The sequence below is a fragment of the Aricia agestis genome, chromosome 5, assembly GCF_905147365.1.
Source record: "Aricia agestis chromosome 5, ilAriAges1.1, whole genome shotgun sequence".
NCBI lineage: Eukaryota > Metazoa > Arthropoda > Insecta > Lepidoptera > Lycaenidae > Aricia > Aricia agestis.
The window spans coordinates 19,343,760-19,358,254 of NC_056410.1; the positions used below are offsets into that span (position 1 = coordinate 19,343,760).

Consider the following 14,495-nt stretch of genomic DNA (forward strand, 5'->3'; position numbering starts at 1 on the left):
TTTATAAAACAAAATCATAATAATCTTGGTGTATTAAATAAAACCATTTTATTTTTATTAGGTGTCCAAGTGGAACAGATGGCAAACAATGTGAAACCGCGCCAGAAAGATGTATTGGCAGTCCTTGTATGCACGGCGGTAAATGTCAGGACTTTGGCTCTGGATTAAACTGTACTTGTTCTATGGACTACACCGGCATTGGTTGCCAGTACGAATTTGATGCTTGTGAGGCTGGATTATGTCAGAACGGTGCCACATGCATCGATGACGGAGAAGGTTACTCTTGCATCTGTGCGCCTGGATTCAAAGGAAAGAACTGCGATGAAGATATTGTTGACTGCAAAGAAAATTCGTGTCCTCCATCTGCCACTTGCATTGATCTGCCTGGTAGATTCTACTGTCAATGTCCGTTCAACATGACCGGTGATGACTGCAGAAAATGTAAGTCTTTTAAGTTTCCACCTACTTTGCACTTTATTTTAATACGATACTTCGTGTCCTGTTTTCTAGAAATTGAAATAATTTTATTGGCATATTAACATATACGTATAATTATTGTTTTAAAATGTTAATGTTTGTAATTACAGCGATTAGCGTAGATTATGACCTCTACTTCAGCGACCCACTGCGTTCAAGTGCAGCTCAAGTGGTGCCATTTGATACCGGTTCTACTGGAAGCCTAACAATCGCCTTATGGGTCCAATACACTCAACAGGATGAAGGTGGAATTTTCTTTACAGCATACAGCGTTAGGTAAATATTTGAAAATACCTTGTTACTATTTAAATACGTAAGAAATAACAAAAGAGCCGATGAAATAATGATATTACTATTCCTTTTTAGCAACTCTCATATTGCACTAAATAGAAGAAGCATTATCCAAGCTCACTCGAACGGAGTACAAGTATCGTTGTTCCCAGAACTTCAAGACGTATATCTAAGCTTTGGAGAGTTCGCTACAATTAATGATGGACAATGGCACCACGTCGCACTGGTTTGGGACGGTAATAAAGGCGGTGAACTGACTCTTATTACTGAAGGACTTATTGCTAGCAAATTGAAGGGATATGGCAGCGGAAAGACATTACCGAAATAGTAAGTTTCATTTATATTTCAACTGTTGCATTGTGAGCCATTTATGTTTTTAATACATATTTATTTCATAACTGTAAATTATTTTAGTGTTTGGGTAACCCTCGGCAAGCCTCAGTCGGATAACTCGAAAACCTACACCGAATCTGGCTTCCAAGGACATTTGACTAAAGTTCAAATATGGAATCGCGCTTTGGACGTTACAAATGAGATCCAAAAACAAGTTCGCGACTGTAGAACCGAGCCAGTACTTTACAGTGGCCTAGTTCTCACTTGGGCCGGCTATGAAGACATTTTGGGTGGCGTGGAAAGAATCGTGCCGTCACATTGCGGCCAGAGAATATGTCCCAATGGTTATGGCGGTCCGAAATGCCAACAACTTCAAGTTGACAAGGAGCCACCGAGAGTTGACCGTTGCCCTGGAGACTTGTGGGTTATCGCTAAGAACGGATCATCGATCGTTAGCTGGGATGTACCTGCCTTCAGTGATAATGTAGGAGTCACCAAAGTTGTCGAAAAATCTGGACACAAACCTGGACAGAACCTTGCCTGGGGAGCTTATGAAATCGCGTATGTCGCGTACGATGGCGCTGGTAACGCGGCTACTTGTACATTCAAGGTCACAGTTTTAGGTAAACAGAATTTCTATATACTTCTTTAAATAATTTCTACTCTTCCAACCAAATTCCATCTAATATTAATGTTATTTTCAGCTGAATTCTGCCCTACTCTTCCTGATCCACTCGGAGGCTACCAATCATGTCGCGACTGGGGCGCGGGAGGCCAGTTCAAAGTGTGTGAAATAGCCTGTCGCGATGGCCTCAGGTTCTCGCAACCAGTGCCACCGTTCTACACTTGCGGCGCTGAAGGTTTCTGGAGACCAACAAACGAACCAACTCTACCACTCGTATACCCTGCTTGCTCGCGTAAGTTTTTCATCAACAATTACAAAATGAAAAAGGTTATTTACTTAATAATTTTATTTAATATTATTTTTTTCCATTAGCTGCTTCGCCGGCTCAACGCGTCTTCAAAATCTCAATGAACTTCCCAAGCTCCGTACTGTGCAACGATGCTGGACAAGCTGTGCTCAGACAGAAAGTACGAAGTGCTATCAACCAGCTCAACAGAGATTGGAACTTCTGCTCTTACGCTGTCGATGGTAAGCATATCTTAAATTTATGTAATTTCAGTCATTGTTTTACACAACTATAATTTAAAAAAACTGTAAACCACCCAGAACTTGATGTAATTTAACATGTAGGTACACGGGAGTGCAAGGAATTGGATATCAATGTGAAATGTGACCACCGTTCCAACCTTCGTCAAACAAGACAAGTATCCAGTCCTCCAACTACCAACGCCGAAGACACATACGTCCTAGACGCCATCATTCCAGTAGAAGAGTAAGTTGATGAAGATATATACATGTAGAAATAAATGCAACTTAAAGAAATATAGGCAGAAATAAACGTAGACGAAAATATCTTGAGATTTCTGAGGTGTTGGCTTTCGTAGAGAATAGAAACCTCATATGGGTAGGCTGACCAAGCAATAAAGCACTTCTATTAGTTACACTCACTTCTTCGGATACCTATATAACTGAAATTAAATGAACCAACGCACGACTATTAGACACTCTCTTATTCACTGAATTAAGCATGTACTTAACACTTGCATGTTGGCACTTAGGACCCGAAGCAGTAGAGAAGGACGTCAAGCGGGCGATCAGTATAACATCGAAATCTCGTTCCCGGCGGTTAAGTAAGTATCACAAATGCACTCTTGCACTATTTTAGAACCTAAGTAATCCAAATGAGGTGAAAACTTCAAGTCGCCTGTTTAAGCTACATAGTTTTTTACAAAATATTATTCACGGAAGAAATGGGACTGCAGCTTAAGTACCTAGTAGAAGACACTAAAAACTCTTTACCTTAAAAGGTGTAAAAGAATAACTGGCTTGCTAAGCCCTCTTTGCAATTCTAATGACCCATTCAAGTCAGCACTAGTTGCCCCTTGACAGCGACGCGTACGTGCTAAAATCATTTTCATTGAGCTTTATTCTAAAGGACTAAAAACTGGGGACCTTATGATGTGTTTATATATTCCAGCGACCCAGTTATCCACGGAAGCAACAACGAGCGTTCTAGTGTCAAACGATTGCTCGAAAAACTCATCCTCGAAGACGAACAATTCGACGTACGAAACATCCTGCCGAACACAGTGCCCGACCCGGCCAGTCTCAAGCTCGAATCGGACTACGCCTGTCCGATGGGACAAGTGGTCGTCGCGCCTGATTGTGGTATGTTATTTAAACGTAGATAAATTGATAAGTTGATCAAGATTTAAAGAAATGCTGACGGTCGAGTTATTTGCCTACTACGCCAAGAACGTCGTCGAATTAAATACGGTATTAGCTTTTCAAAAGATCTATAATTTTGTTTCAACAATATTATAGCCTAAAGTAATAGATATTTCATAAATAGACTAAAAGTATCCAGAAAACAACGATTTACTTTTAAGTAAACAGATAGTAGATGTTTCCTACAACTAATTTAAATTTCAAATCTAAGTTGGTGAAGCGGATCTAAGAAGCTTAGACTACCGTTACAATATAAACTAAATCAAGTGCATAGATCTTGTCTCAATAACAGTTTACACAAGTAAATTGTTGTTTGATTTACTGCTAGCGCGGTCTGGTAATTCTAGATTGATATCGCCCGGGGTGGAATGAAATGAGACCCAGACGTAACGGCATAAGATATAAAATCCAACTCTTCTCGCGAACAGATTGAGGCGATTAAAATAAAATATTATTCGCATTACAGTCGCATCGATACGCTTTTAATAGGAAGCTGATACTGTAGCAGATTTATTGTAAGAAAATATGGTATAATCCGAAAATATTCAGAAAATAAGTCTCGGGTAGTCGCAACCATAAAGTCGAAGCTTGGCAGAGTTCCCAAAGATGGGAAAGATCTGGGAAGAGTAAAATGATTGAGAGTCAATCTTCGACTCTGGCAATTTGTAATGATTCATACATCCAATTAAAATGTAATGAAGATATTTTGAGTAACCTTTACTTTATTTTCTCAGTGGCTTGCTCCGTCGGTACATACCTGGATTCTGCCAGCGACACCTGCCAGCCGTGCCCCGCTGGCACATACCAGTCTGAGGCCGGCCAGCTGCAGTGCACCTCCTGTCCCAGCATCGCTGGACAGCCGGGAGTCACTCAAACTACTGGCGCGAGGAGTGCCGCTGATTGTAAAGGTATGAAGTTCATTAACGTAGACTGATCGGCGTTATATTATGGCAAACATACTTGATGCTGTCTACAACGAACAAAATATCAAAACGTTACGGTTTTCTCAAGGTCAGGCATTTTCTCCCCAATACTAGGTGTTATGACCTGTATTTGTCATCGTTTCCTTTTGTATAGGCTAAAGCTTACTATTATAATTGAATTATATTATGACTTCTTACCTCTTCAGAAAAATGCGCTGCCGGCAAATATTACGACGCCGAAGCGGAGCTCTGCAGGCCTTGCGGTCACGGATCCTACCAGCCTAGAGAGGGAGCATTCACCTGTATCGCCTGTCCAAGAGGTCAAACCACCAGAGCCACAGAAGCAGTGTCTGCTGCGGAGTGCAGAGATGACTGTCCTTCAGGTAAATACATAGTTATCAAGAGTTTTTCAAAATGTAAATTTTTGACCAGAGGTACTCACTATTTATCAAATAAAATCTATTTGATGAGCTCATTCACGATAGAAACTTTGATGAAGTTCTATTAAAATTGAATAATTTTGACCATATCAGATATACTTGCATATTGCATATAAATTCAAGAATGGTCTTAAAGTTGTCATTTTATTACGAACTAGCTGTCCCGGTGAACTTCGTGTCACTTTAAAACCTTGCCTGGACTTCTACGAATATTTTAAGACTACAATCAGCCCAATCCGTTCAGCCGTTTTCGAGTTTTAGCGCGACTAACACATTTGAAAATCCATTTTTATATATAAGATTTGTCGCAACTATACCTACATACTTTACTAGTCCATGCTAGCAAAAAATATCCTAATGATTCCATTTCAGTAACTTCAGCTAAGTTGCCGGATTCGGAAATCGGCAATCGAATTGCGGATTTGACATCAAAGGCTATAATAATATATTTATCATACATCAATGCTTAGGAACTGAAGATGGCATCTAATGCTAAAGATTGAAATTTTCACTATAAATCACAGCTAAAACCCAGTCACTTTTAGCACTACCAGCGCCCTGGGCGAGATTTTTTTTGGCACCCAGGGTGCTGCTATTGCTGAAAAAATTGGCGCTCGTTTTATTTGCCTTCAGCGCCCCAGGCCCCTTTTTATGCCGCTACTGCTAAAACCTTACTTATCTTTGATTTCCAGGTGAACAGCTGTCCAGCTCAGGTGGCTGCGAGCCGTGTCCGCGCGGCACGTGGCGCGCTAACGGCGCGGGGGCGGCGTGTGCGTCCTGTCCGCCCGGTACCACCACCCCGCAGCCCGGCGCCGCCTCCCCCGACCAGTGCTCACTGCCAGTGTGCTCGCCAGGTGAGATTCAGATGCCTGAAGGTTTTTGATGATGGAAAAATTTGAAAGTCCAAATGACTTGCAAGCAACTTTTTATATAACGGCGGCATACTATGTCAAGTCAACGTTCGTCTTGAATCTTGATCTGTCAAGTGGGGAGAACCGAGAACGCGAGTCGCGACTCGCAACTAATAAATAATATGTACGTCTTCCATCTGCTTATGAATTATGATTTATGAACTAACTTGTCTGATAGTCAAATGTCTACCAATATCAAACTTCAAAGTAAGTATTTACAATTAGGATACTCACTGATCTATATTATTTTTTCAAACCTCAAGTAGGTTTGGTTAAATAGGTTTAATTTTCAACTTTCAATTACTACAAAATCTTTTTCACTTGAACTTCGCCTTTTAACCCCAAATAAGTCTGCAAATCTCAGGATGTTTCAATCCTTTATTCAACACAGTACCAATACGAATAGAAATTGGATCTGAAACGGAAGTGGAGTGCCACAATAGCCGGAAGCAGGTGTCTAGCCGGAGCGGGCCGAACGCAACATGTTGCGACATGTATTCGCTCATGCAATTTGGGTAGTCTTCAATATTAGTTTCCTATTATACACTCGCTTAATTCACGGTAATTTTGTGACCTTTGTATTTTATGTAGCCGTTCCTAAATAATGCAACTTCATTGGCAACAAAACGTCGTTTGACAAAACATTTGCTTCTTGCAATTATTAGCTTTTTTGTCTGACGATTTTTGTACCAAAATGTGACCAGAGTAGACAGAACTAAGCACTAAGTTAGTTCTGTTTACTCTGATGTGACTAAACATTACATAAAATATCCGTCACTATTCTTCTGTAAATCTTTAACCTTTTATTTACCACAAGCGTTGTATCATTTCAGGATCCTACCTCAACGTGACACTCAACACCTGCATCCAGTGTAAGAAGGGCACCTACCAGTCGGAGACGCAACAGACGATGTGCATCCCCTGCCCTATCAACACCAGCACGAGAGGAGCTGGGGCTGTAAGTATTGCTTTCATTTCAATTACTTCTTTTTCAATCTCTTTTATATCTTTATTTATCTTTTTTAATTCATCATGAAGCTGCTCCTCTTAATTGTAGCTTAAGATAATGAAGCAGTCTACTTTTTTTCTAATTCTTTAACTGGATCTTAATATATTTTCTAATTCACTTAATTAATCTAATTATCTATCTTCTGTCTACCAAAGATATCATATTTCTTTTCTGTAAAACATTATTTTTATTACTTCCCTCTTTTGTTTGTCAGATATTTATTTCTTGTGCATATAGATTTATAAATAAGCCAATCCGTCTTTTAACCACAATTTCCCGTTCTTTCAGACATCAGAAGCGGAATGCACCAACCCGTGCGAGATGAGCGGCCCCGACATGCACTGCGACACCAACGCCTACTGCCTGCTCATCCCCGAGACCGGCGAGTTCAAGTGCCAGTGCAAGCCCGGCTTCAACGGCACCGGCAAAGTGTGTTTTGGTAAGTGTACCTCAAGTACTATCAGTTCTTTCGTGCAATGGTACCCGCAAAGCACAGAGCTAAAGCCGCAAAGTACCTATGTTGGTAAGTGTATGTGCCCTCACTCCTACTGTATGTTATTCTTCCGAAAGAGCTGCAAAGTGCTCTTTGGCAATATATTCTGTATTTTAATAAGTTGTATGAAATGACTTCATTGGATTGTCATTGTGATGTTCACAGTTCAACTACTTTTCATTTCAGTCATAAATAAAATCTTGTCAGAACAACAACGACAAGCAATATCCTACAATGGGAATGCAAACTATGAAACGACCCATAAACGAAATTCGCGACTAAGATTCATATAATCCTATTCTATTAAAATTCAAAGCAAAACTCTATGATACATAACTTTAACCCTTTACGTGACACCCAAAGAATTACACAATTCTCTGTTGAACGGGGCCGGAATGCGGTTGACAGGTCGTGTAGGGTCAGTAAATTGAGCGAGACATCATTAAAACTCCCTGAAACGCTATTTATCATCGCTCTTTGTACGATATTAGACTGACCTACTTAGTTAGATATAGAGAGATCGCAGCTATTGAAACTAATAAAGTCCTAATACTAATCTACTTGACATTAATCTGAGGCCTCTGAGCTATAATATAAAGTCCTTAAATATTAAAATGTAAAAAAAAAATTAATATTATATCATTTGTTCCTAATTTAGGTGTCTTTCTGTTTAAATCCAGAATTGTTATGTTTTGAGGGTTGGGACCAAATCGTCATTAACTGTTAATCAATTTCTCTCTGCATGTCGATGACCGTTTAAAGCTAGAGTAAAAAAAAATACTTTAAAGCGAAGTCACTAAAGGTGATCGCACATTTAGGCACGCACAGTACGCGCCGCATTTCGTGTAAGTACTATGCGGTGCTTTCGACGGGTACACGTACGGCGTGTGCGGTGCTGACAAACTTAATGTGCGATCAGCTTTAGCCAGCAAGTAAAATTGCGCAAAATCACAAATCGTCAATTTTGTGACCAAACTGACTCGTTCGAAATAAGTTTAATTAAGTTATAAGTTAACAGTTGCGCCCACTTAACCCGTCATCGACAAGAAGTGATTAATAATCGTTGGAGCGTGTTGATTTATCATACTCGCCAGACCGCCACTAAATACTAACCTGATTTGTGATATCGATTGTGGCCAACAGTTTCTAACATAATATAATAGCAGCTGCTGTGAGCTGGTAGGGCTACTACGAAACTTTAAGACTCAAACAATCGGACGAAAATGCCGCGTCCTGCTCTAACAACGTTTTTTCACGTAGTAGAGTACGACGTGGCATTTTCGTACGATTGTTTGAGTCTCAAAACGGTTTCGTGGTACGGCTCCTGTTTCCGAGTTTCTTAGGCTGTTTTTTCTGTCGGTCTTGACTCTTGGCAGATTGGAGTCGTAAAGCTTATACCGTTGGTAGATTTTGTTTTGATTCACATACCCAAATCTTTTATATTAATAACTTACAACTACTGCATCTTCGCTATTTGTTTATCTGTCTCAGTTGGGCATAAGTTGTACGACGGTGGATAATCATAATTATTATGAGGCTATCATAGCATACTTAATCAACAATGATTATGACAGTTATAAATAAATAGTTATGCTCTTTACACGTTCATAATAACTTGAATAAAGAGACCGCATTACACTCGCAATACATGGCTAATCCCACCCAAAGTTACAAAAATCACCTAATACTAACCAATGTCGTGATTCCAGACGTCTGCCTGGACTTCTGTGACAACGGCGGCGAGTGTGTGAAGGACGCGCGAGGCGAGCCCACCTGCCGCTGCGCCGGCTCCTTCACCGGCCGCCAGTGCCGCGACAAGAGCGAGTTCGCATACATAGCCAGCGGGGTGGCAGGAGGAGTCATATTCATTATCTTCCTCGTGCTGCTTGTATGGATGATCTGTGCTAGGTGAGTAAGAAGAGCTTATAATAATAAGGGTCTTTGGCTAGCTGTACTGTCACCGCTTCACTAAGTACTATAGCTTCGTGAAAAACGTTTGCGTTATTTTACGGAGTGTGAAGACACCAGATTATAAGGATCTGAACAAAGGCACAATACTTGATACAAAAGTAACAAATACATTGCCTTTAGTAATGATATAGTTACTTACATAAAAACTACTTCAATCTCAGCCTTATCTTAGTTAATATTAAGTAATGTGGTTATACGATGCGCGATGGTGCAGTAACTGTCGTCAATTACATGTGTGCTCGTTGCAAGTGAAACCACCACTTACAACTATTCGACGTCGTTCATACAGCCGTTACGATCGTTTCCACAGTTCGGATGCGGTTTAATTTTCAAACTTACAACACATGTTATTGGGTCACGATGCCATCGATGTAAAACTCCCCGATATTGCAGGTCGTCGAAGAAGAGGGAACCAAAGAAGACTCTGACGCCGGCGATCGATCAGAACGGGTCGCAAGTGAACTTCTACTATGGAGCTCATACGCCGTACGCGGAATCCATCGCCCCGTCTCATCATTCCACCTACGCCCACTATTATGATGATGAGGAGGACGGCTGGGAGATGCCCAACTTCTACAACGAAACGTACATGAAGGAGAGCCTCCATAATGGCATGAACGGCAAAATGAACAGCCTGGCCCGGTCTAACGCCAGCATTTACGGGACCAAAGAAGATTTGTATGACAGATTAAAAAGACACGCGTACCCTGGTAAGAAAGGTTAGTTTGGCGCACTTAGCTAGTGCACTTTGTAATTATTTGCAGCGATCACTAGATAAGCTTAGTAGATAGTGCATGTGTAGAAATAAAAAAATGCTTTTTTTAATGGTAACTTGTAATAAATTTGAAGCAAAATTTTAAGGAAATTTTAAGCATACATATATTCCTTTCTCTTCATAATTTATGTTTCTTTTGACTGAAGTTCCTCCGACATACTTGAATTATTCTCATCCTTTATTTAAATTTTCAACTCTCGAAAACTAAATCTTACAAAAATATTACAAACCCTTTAAGGTAATAGTATAGATCTATGCAGATTATTTCAGTACAAAGTAGTTATTCACATAAAATGGGTTTTGTATGTACACTGGATTGTAGTTTATAATATTATGCCTTTTATACAAGAACAACATTTAACTATTTACTATGTTTCTCTCGTTTCAGATAAGAGTGACAGCGATAGCGAAGGTCATTAATGACTGAAGAACTGCGTTCTGTCGTATTCTGGTCAACTTACTTAATACTGATTACTGTCGTAGTTATAGTCCGTCCATAGTTATATTACCTCGGAGTTTTTAAAATAGAACCTTTCGCCATTGGCATAAAGGTCAGGAGTAAAATAACTCTGGACGAATCTCGGTCGGGTCTTCTGTTCAATATACCAATGGATCTAAAATTTTACATCGACGCGCCCGGCCGAGACGTAGAGTTCATAGGAATTTGTACTCCGCTAGCTTTATTATTAGGTTTAGTTTGTATTAACACATTCACTGTTTACACCCGAAAACTTTACCCCATGATGTGGCAAGTTCATTACAGATCATGGGTAACTCAAATTGCAATTTAATTTGTTACATCGCTTCAGAGAACAGTGAGTGTGTTGATGTTCGAACATCGATGCTCAAAATACGAGCAAAATGCTCATGATTTGAGCATATTGCTCAAACTTTAAGCATATTGCTCGTGTTGCGAGCATATTGCTCAAAATACGAGCAAGATGCTCATGACTTGAGCACATTGCTCGTTTTGCGGACGTTTTGCTCAAAATATGAGCAAAATGCTCATAATTCGAGCATATTTATATTGCTCGTGTTGCGAGCATATTGCCCAACATACGAGCAAGATGCTCGTGACTTGAGCACATTACTCGTGTTGCGGACGTTTTGATCAAAATATGAGCAAAATGCTCATGATTCGAGCATATTGCTTGCGTCGCGGGCATACTGCTCAAACTTCGAGCATAGTGCTCGTTTCTCAAAGGCGAATGCCATATGTAGAGGCGGACTGAGTGCTACAGCTAATTTCACATTTAATTTTTACTGAGTAGACGACTATTTTCTTACTTAACAACAAAAAGTTGAGTTAATGGCATCGTATAAGTAGTAGCAACTAGTTTTATAGTATTTAAAAAATTCAAGTATTTAGCCCGAAAAAAATTCAGAGCCACACTTAACATCTTTGATTTTTCAGACATACGCATATTATTCAGTTTCTTCCTTGCTGAGGAATCACATAAAACAGCTTGGTATTATAAGACAATATGCTGATCCCAAATATTTAAATATAATAATAAATATATTATAGGTATAGATAGTACGTAACTCCGCCTCTAAGAGTCACATTCCATACACTTTATTGAGTTTATTGTAAATAAAATATTTTGTATATTTATGTATACGCTCGTCGTTCTAGTTTAATTTTACACATCATTAACTATTTAGGTGATTAAGATACTAAAACAGTTGTGTTAATATTTTAAGTGTTTATTTTTGTATTATAAATGGACTGTACTTATTGTATTTTAATATTGCGTGAATGGTGTATGTACATGGTTTTATTACATAATGTAAATTACATAATTTTAATGATTTTTTTACTCTCAAATGTAATTTTAATGTCAATACTCATAATCGAAAATGTATGAATATATACCACGTAAATGTGTGGCGTTGGTCTCGTTTTAAATATTTTCTATCTCTTTCATTTCAATTAAATTAGATAAGGCCAGACAGAAATAGGGATGTGCAACATTTTTAATGCTTTTATCGATGTATGACAGTTTTTAATAAAATAATTGACATCACATATTATAGCAACGCCACACTAATTACAAGTAAGTTTTACAAGAAATAAATTAATGTTACATAATATTTAAACTGATTTTTATTTGTTTCCTTGTAACTATAACTTTTAATATTATATTACTGATAAGTTGAGCCCCACGTGTCGTAAAAAAACACCCATTTTTCTGCAGTCTAAGATATTGCTAAATTGTATGTCAGTAAAATTGTAATGCCATCCTTTTCATGAATAAAATAAACGAGAGAGATCCTGATCTATTCTACTATAAACTTTAATCCAAACTAGTGCAAATAAATTATTTAAGTCATAGGACGCCACATCACGTATACGAGTACACATACAAAACTAGACCGTCGTATTTTCGATGTAGCACTACATTTTACAGAATATCATTCATATTAAACACTTCTTTGATCATGTCAGCACGTTTATTATGCGCATATTTCGTGCGCGATTATAATCTTCAAACAGTTTTATGTAAATTTTGATTACGCAAGTTTAAGACGAAGAATATATTAAAACGTACCTAACTGATTATTGAAAATCAAATCTAAACAACAATGGACAGTTTTGTTAAGGTCAGAACTTTAAAAACCATGTCATTAAATAGAACGGAAAAAGAAACATAAAAAAAAGCATATCCACAGCCGAACGTATAACCTCCTCGTTTTTGGAAGTCGGTTAAAAATGAGGTGCTTATCGATAAAAAATGTAACTACCTTATTTTTAACTATAGGACATCCCTAGACACATAATTCATACATTTCGACGTTCTCTCTCAACACTAGCCAACGAAAAGGTTGTAAAACATTAAAATGATTAAGGTTTATAAAAGTACCCTCAAAATGTGATATTAAAAACACCTGCATGCTCTTTAATATTTAAATATGTGCCGGTAACTCTCGCAAGGATTAATTACCTACCTACTTACCTTAAAAATGTTTAGTGGACATTTAAATGGAATTATTATCAAGTTTGCAAAGGATACATTAAAAGACTTAGTAAAGGTGCTACGTACTTTATGTATAATTATTTTAATCATAAAAAAACTTGAGAGTTGAGAGGTGTCAAGGGACACCCGAATGGAACGAAGTTATTTCTTATGTTCAAAAAACTTATGCGCAATCGCGCACAGGAATACTATCAATGCCCTCTGCCCCTACCATGCATGTACTAATAAAAAAGTGTCGAGGTCATAATATATCGTTCTGTCTAGCCTTCTTTACGCCGAACGCGCGATAAGGATCACCTCTAGGTAATCCTTATCGCGCATTTACTTGACTGAAAATCCTGGGATCTATCCTAGGTTTTTCAGTCAGGTATATACATACATACATACATTCATATATATATATATATATATATATATATATATATATATATATATATATATATATACACCCTAAAGTATTATCACTTATTATAAAAAAGTAAAGTATTATATTCTGTGTTCCAATTCAATAATTTTCATTCGATTATTGTTTACATTGAGATCAAATTAAGTCTGAACAGAGTATGTATACCGCTCTTCATTCATCTTGTGATAGTGAGGACAACATTATCTGCTATCCGACTAGTCTTTAGATAGGATAAAAGCAATCAATCTGAAAGGATTGCATGAGCAATCAATTAGACGAGTAGGTATACAGCATATTATAGATTGATTGCTGCGATCCGATAAGCTTTGTCCACACTGTGCCTTTTTCTGTTCGTCAAGGGCATGCGTTATAGCGCAGTCAACAGCGAACGTGAGGCATGCCCGCTACGCATGCCCTCTGACCGTATCCAAAACTTCAAAAATGACAATATTCTCGTTGCGTTCCTTGACGCATTCAATTATTGAATGCGCCAATATGAAAGTTTATGACGAAAATTGAAGATGAAAGTGCACAGTGTGGACATAACTATAGAGACTGCCGAAGAAATTCCGTAACGAAAAAAATAGCCCCTCAGCGTTGCCAGACTTCGGCACGGTGTTTGTCTGCATGCGATTAGACGTATTATAATATCCTTTCGCACGTTGAAATACCGGGTCCCGGTATAAACACATTTTTGCCCGTCAAGTGGACAATACCGGGACCCGAAAGGATATTATAAAAATAAATGCTATGCGATAGCTTTACCGCGGTTGGCGGTAGTCCCCGTGTGCCCAGTGCCACACGTATTTTTTGTTAAAAGTTAAAACTTACATATTTTTTAACCATTACCCGGTAACTTCGAGCCGAAAATGTTTTTCTCAACCGTACAATATTTTCAGTATAAAACCGTCCTATTCCGAGACTCAAAAGCTGCTTAAGCGTGAATAATCGGCCAAGTACGAGTCGGACTCGCTCACGAAGGATTCCGTACCGATACAGAGCAAAAATAGGCTAAAAATTGTGTTTGTTTTATGGGAGCCCCACTTAAATATTAATTTTATTTTGTTTTCAGTATTTGTTGCCATAGCGGCAACAGATATACACAATCTGTGAAAATTTCAGAAGTCTAGCTATT

General features: G+C 38.5%; 1 protein-coding gene across 3 annotated transcripts in view; it reads left to right on the plus strand.

The window, feature by feature from the left end:
* LOC121727460 (sushi, von Willebrand factor type A, EGF and pentraxin domain-containing protein 1) overlaps positions 1–12,070 on the plus strand; it is a 107,463-nt gene extending 95,393 nt beyond the window's left edge. For 2 of the 3 annotated variants that reach the window (XM_042115335.1, XM_042115336.1), the window contains exons 20-36: positions 62–441; positions 588–753; positions 844–1,095; positions 1,183–1,724; positions 1,806–2,018; positions 2,099–2,254; positions 2,357–2,498; positions 2,785–2,856; positions 3,204–3,394; positions 4,189–4,362; positions 4,584–4,760; positions 5,510–5,671; positions 6,562–6,686; positions 7,026–7,176; positions 8,940–9,138; positions 9,595–9,920; positions 10,365–12,070. In XM_042115335.1, coding sequence (XP_041971269.1) covers positions 62–441; positions 588–753; positions 844–1,095; positions 1,183–1,724; positions 1,806–2,018; positions 2,099–2,254; positions 2,357–2,498; positions 2,785–2,856; positions 3,204–3,394; positions 4,189–4,362; positions 4,584–4,760; positions 5,510–5,671; positions 6,562–6,686; positions 7,026–7,176; positions 8,940–9,138; positions 9,595–9,920; positions 10,365–10,396 — 3,460 coding nt within the window. In that variant the 3' untranslated portion in view covers positions 10,397–12,070. The remainder of the gene's footprint in view (positions 1–61; positions 442–587; positions 754–843; positions 1,096–1,182; positions 1,725–1,805; positions 2,019–2,098; positions 2,255–2,356; positions 2,499–2,784; positions 2,857–3,203; positions 3,395–4,188; positions 4,363–4,583; positions 4,761–5,509; positions 5,672–6,561; positions 6,687–7,025; positions 7,177–8,939; positions 9,139–9,594; positions 9,921–10,364) is intronic. The other variant, XM_042115337.1, reaches the window with a different exon arrangement.
* Positions 12,071–14,495: the final 2,425 nt, after the last annotated feature.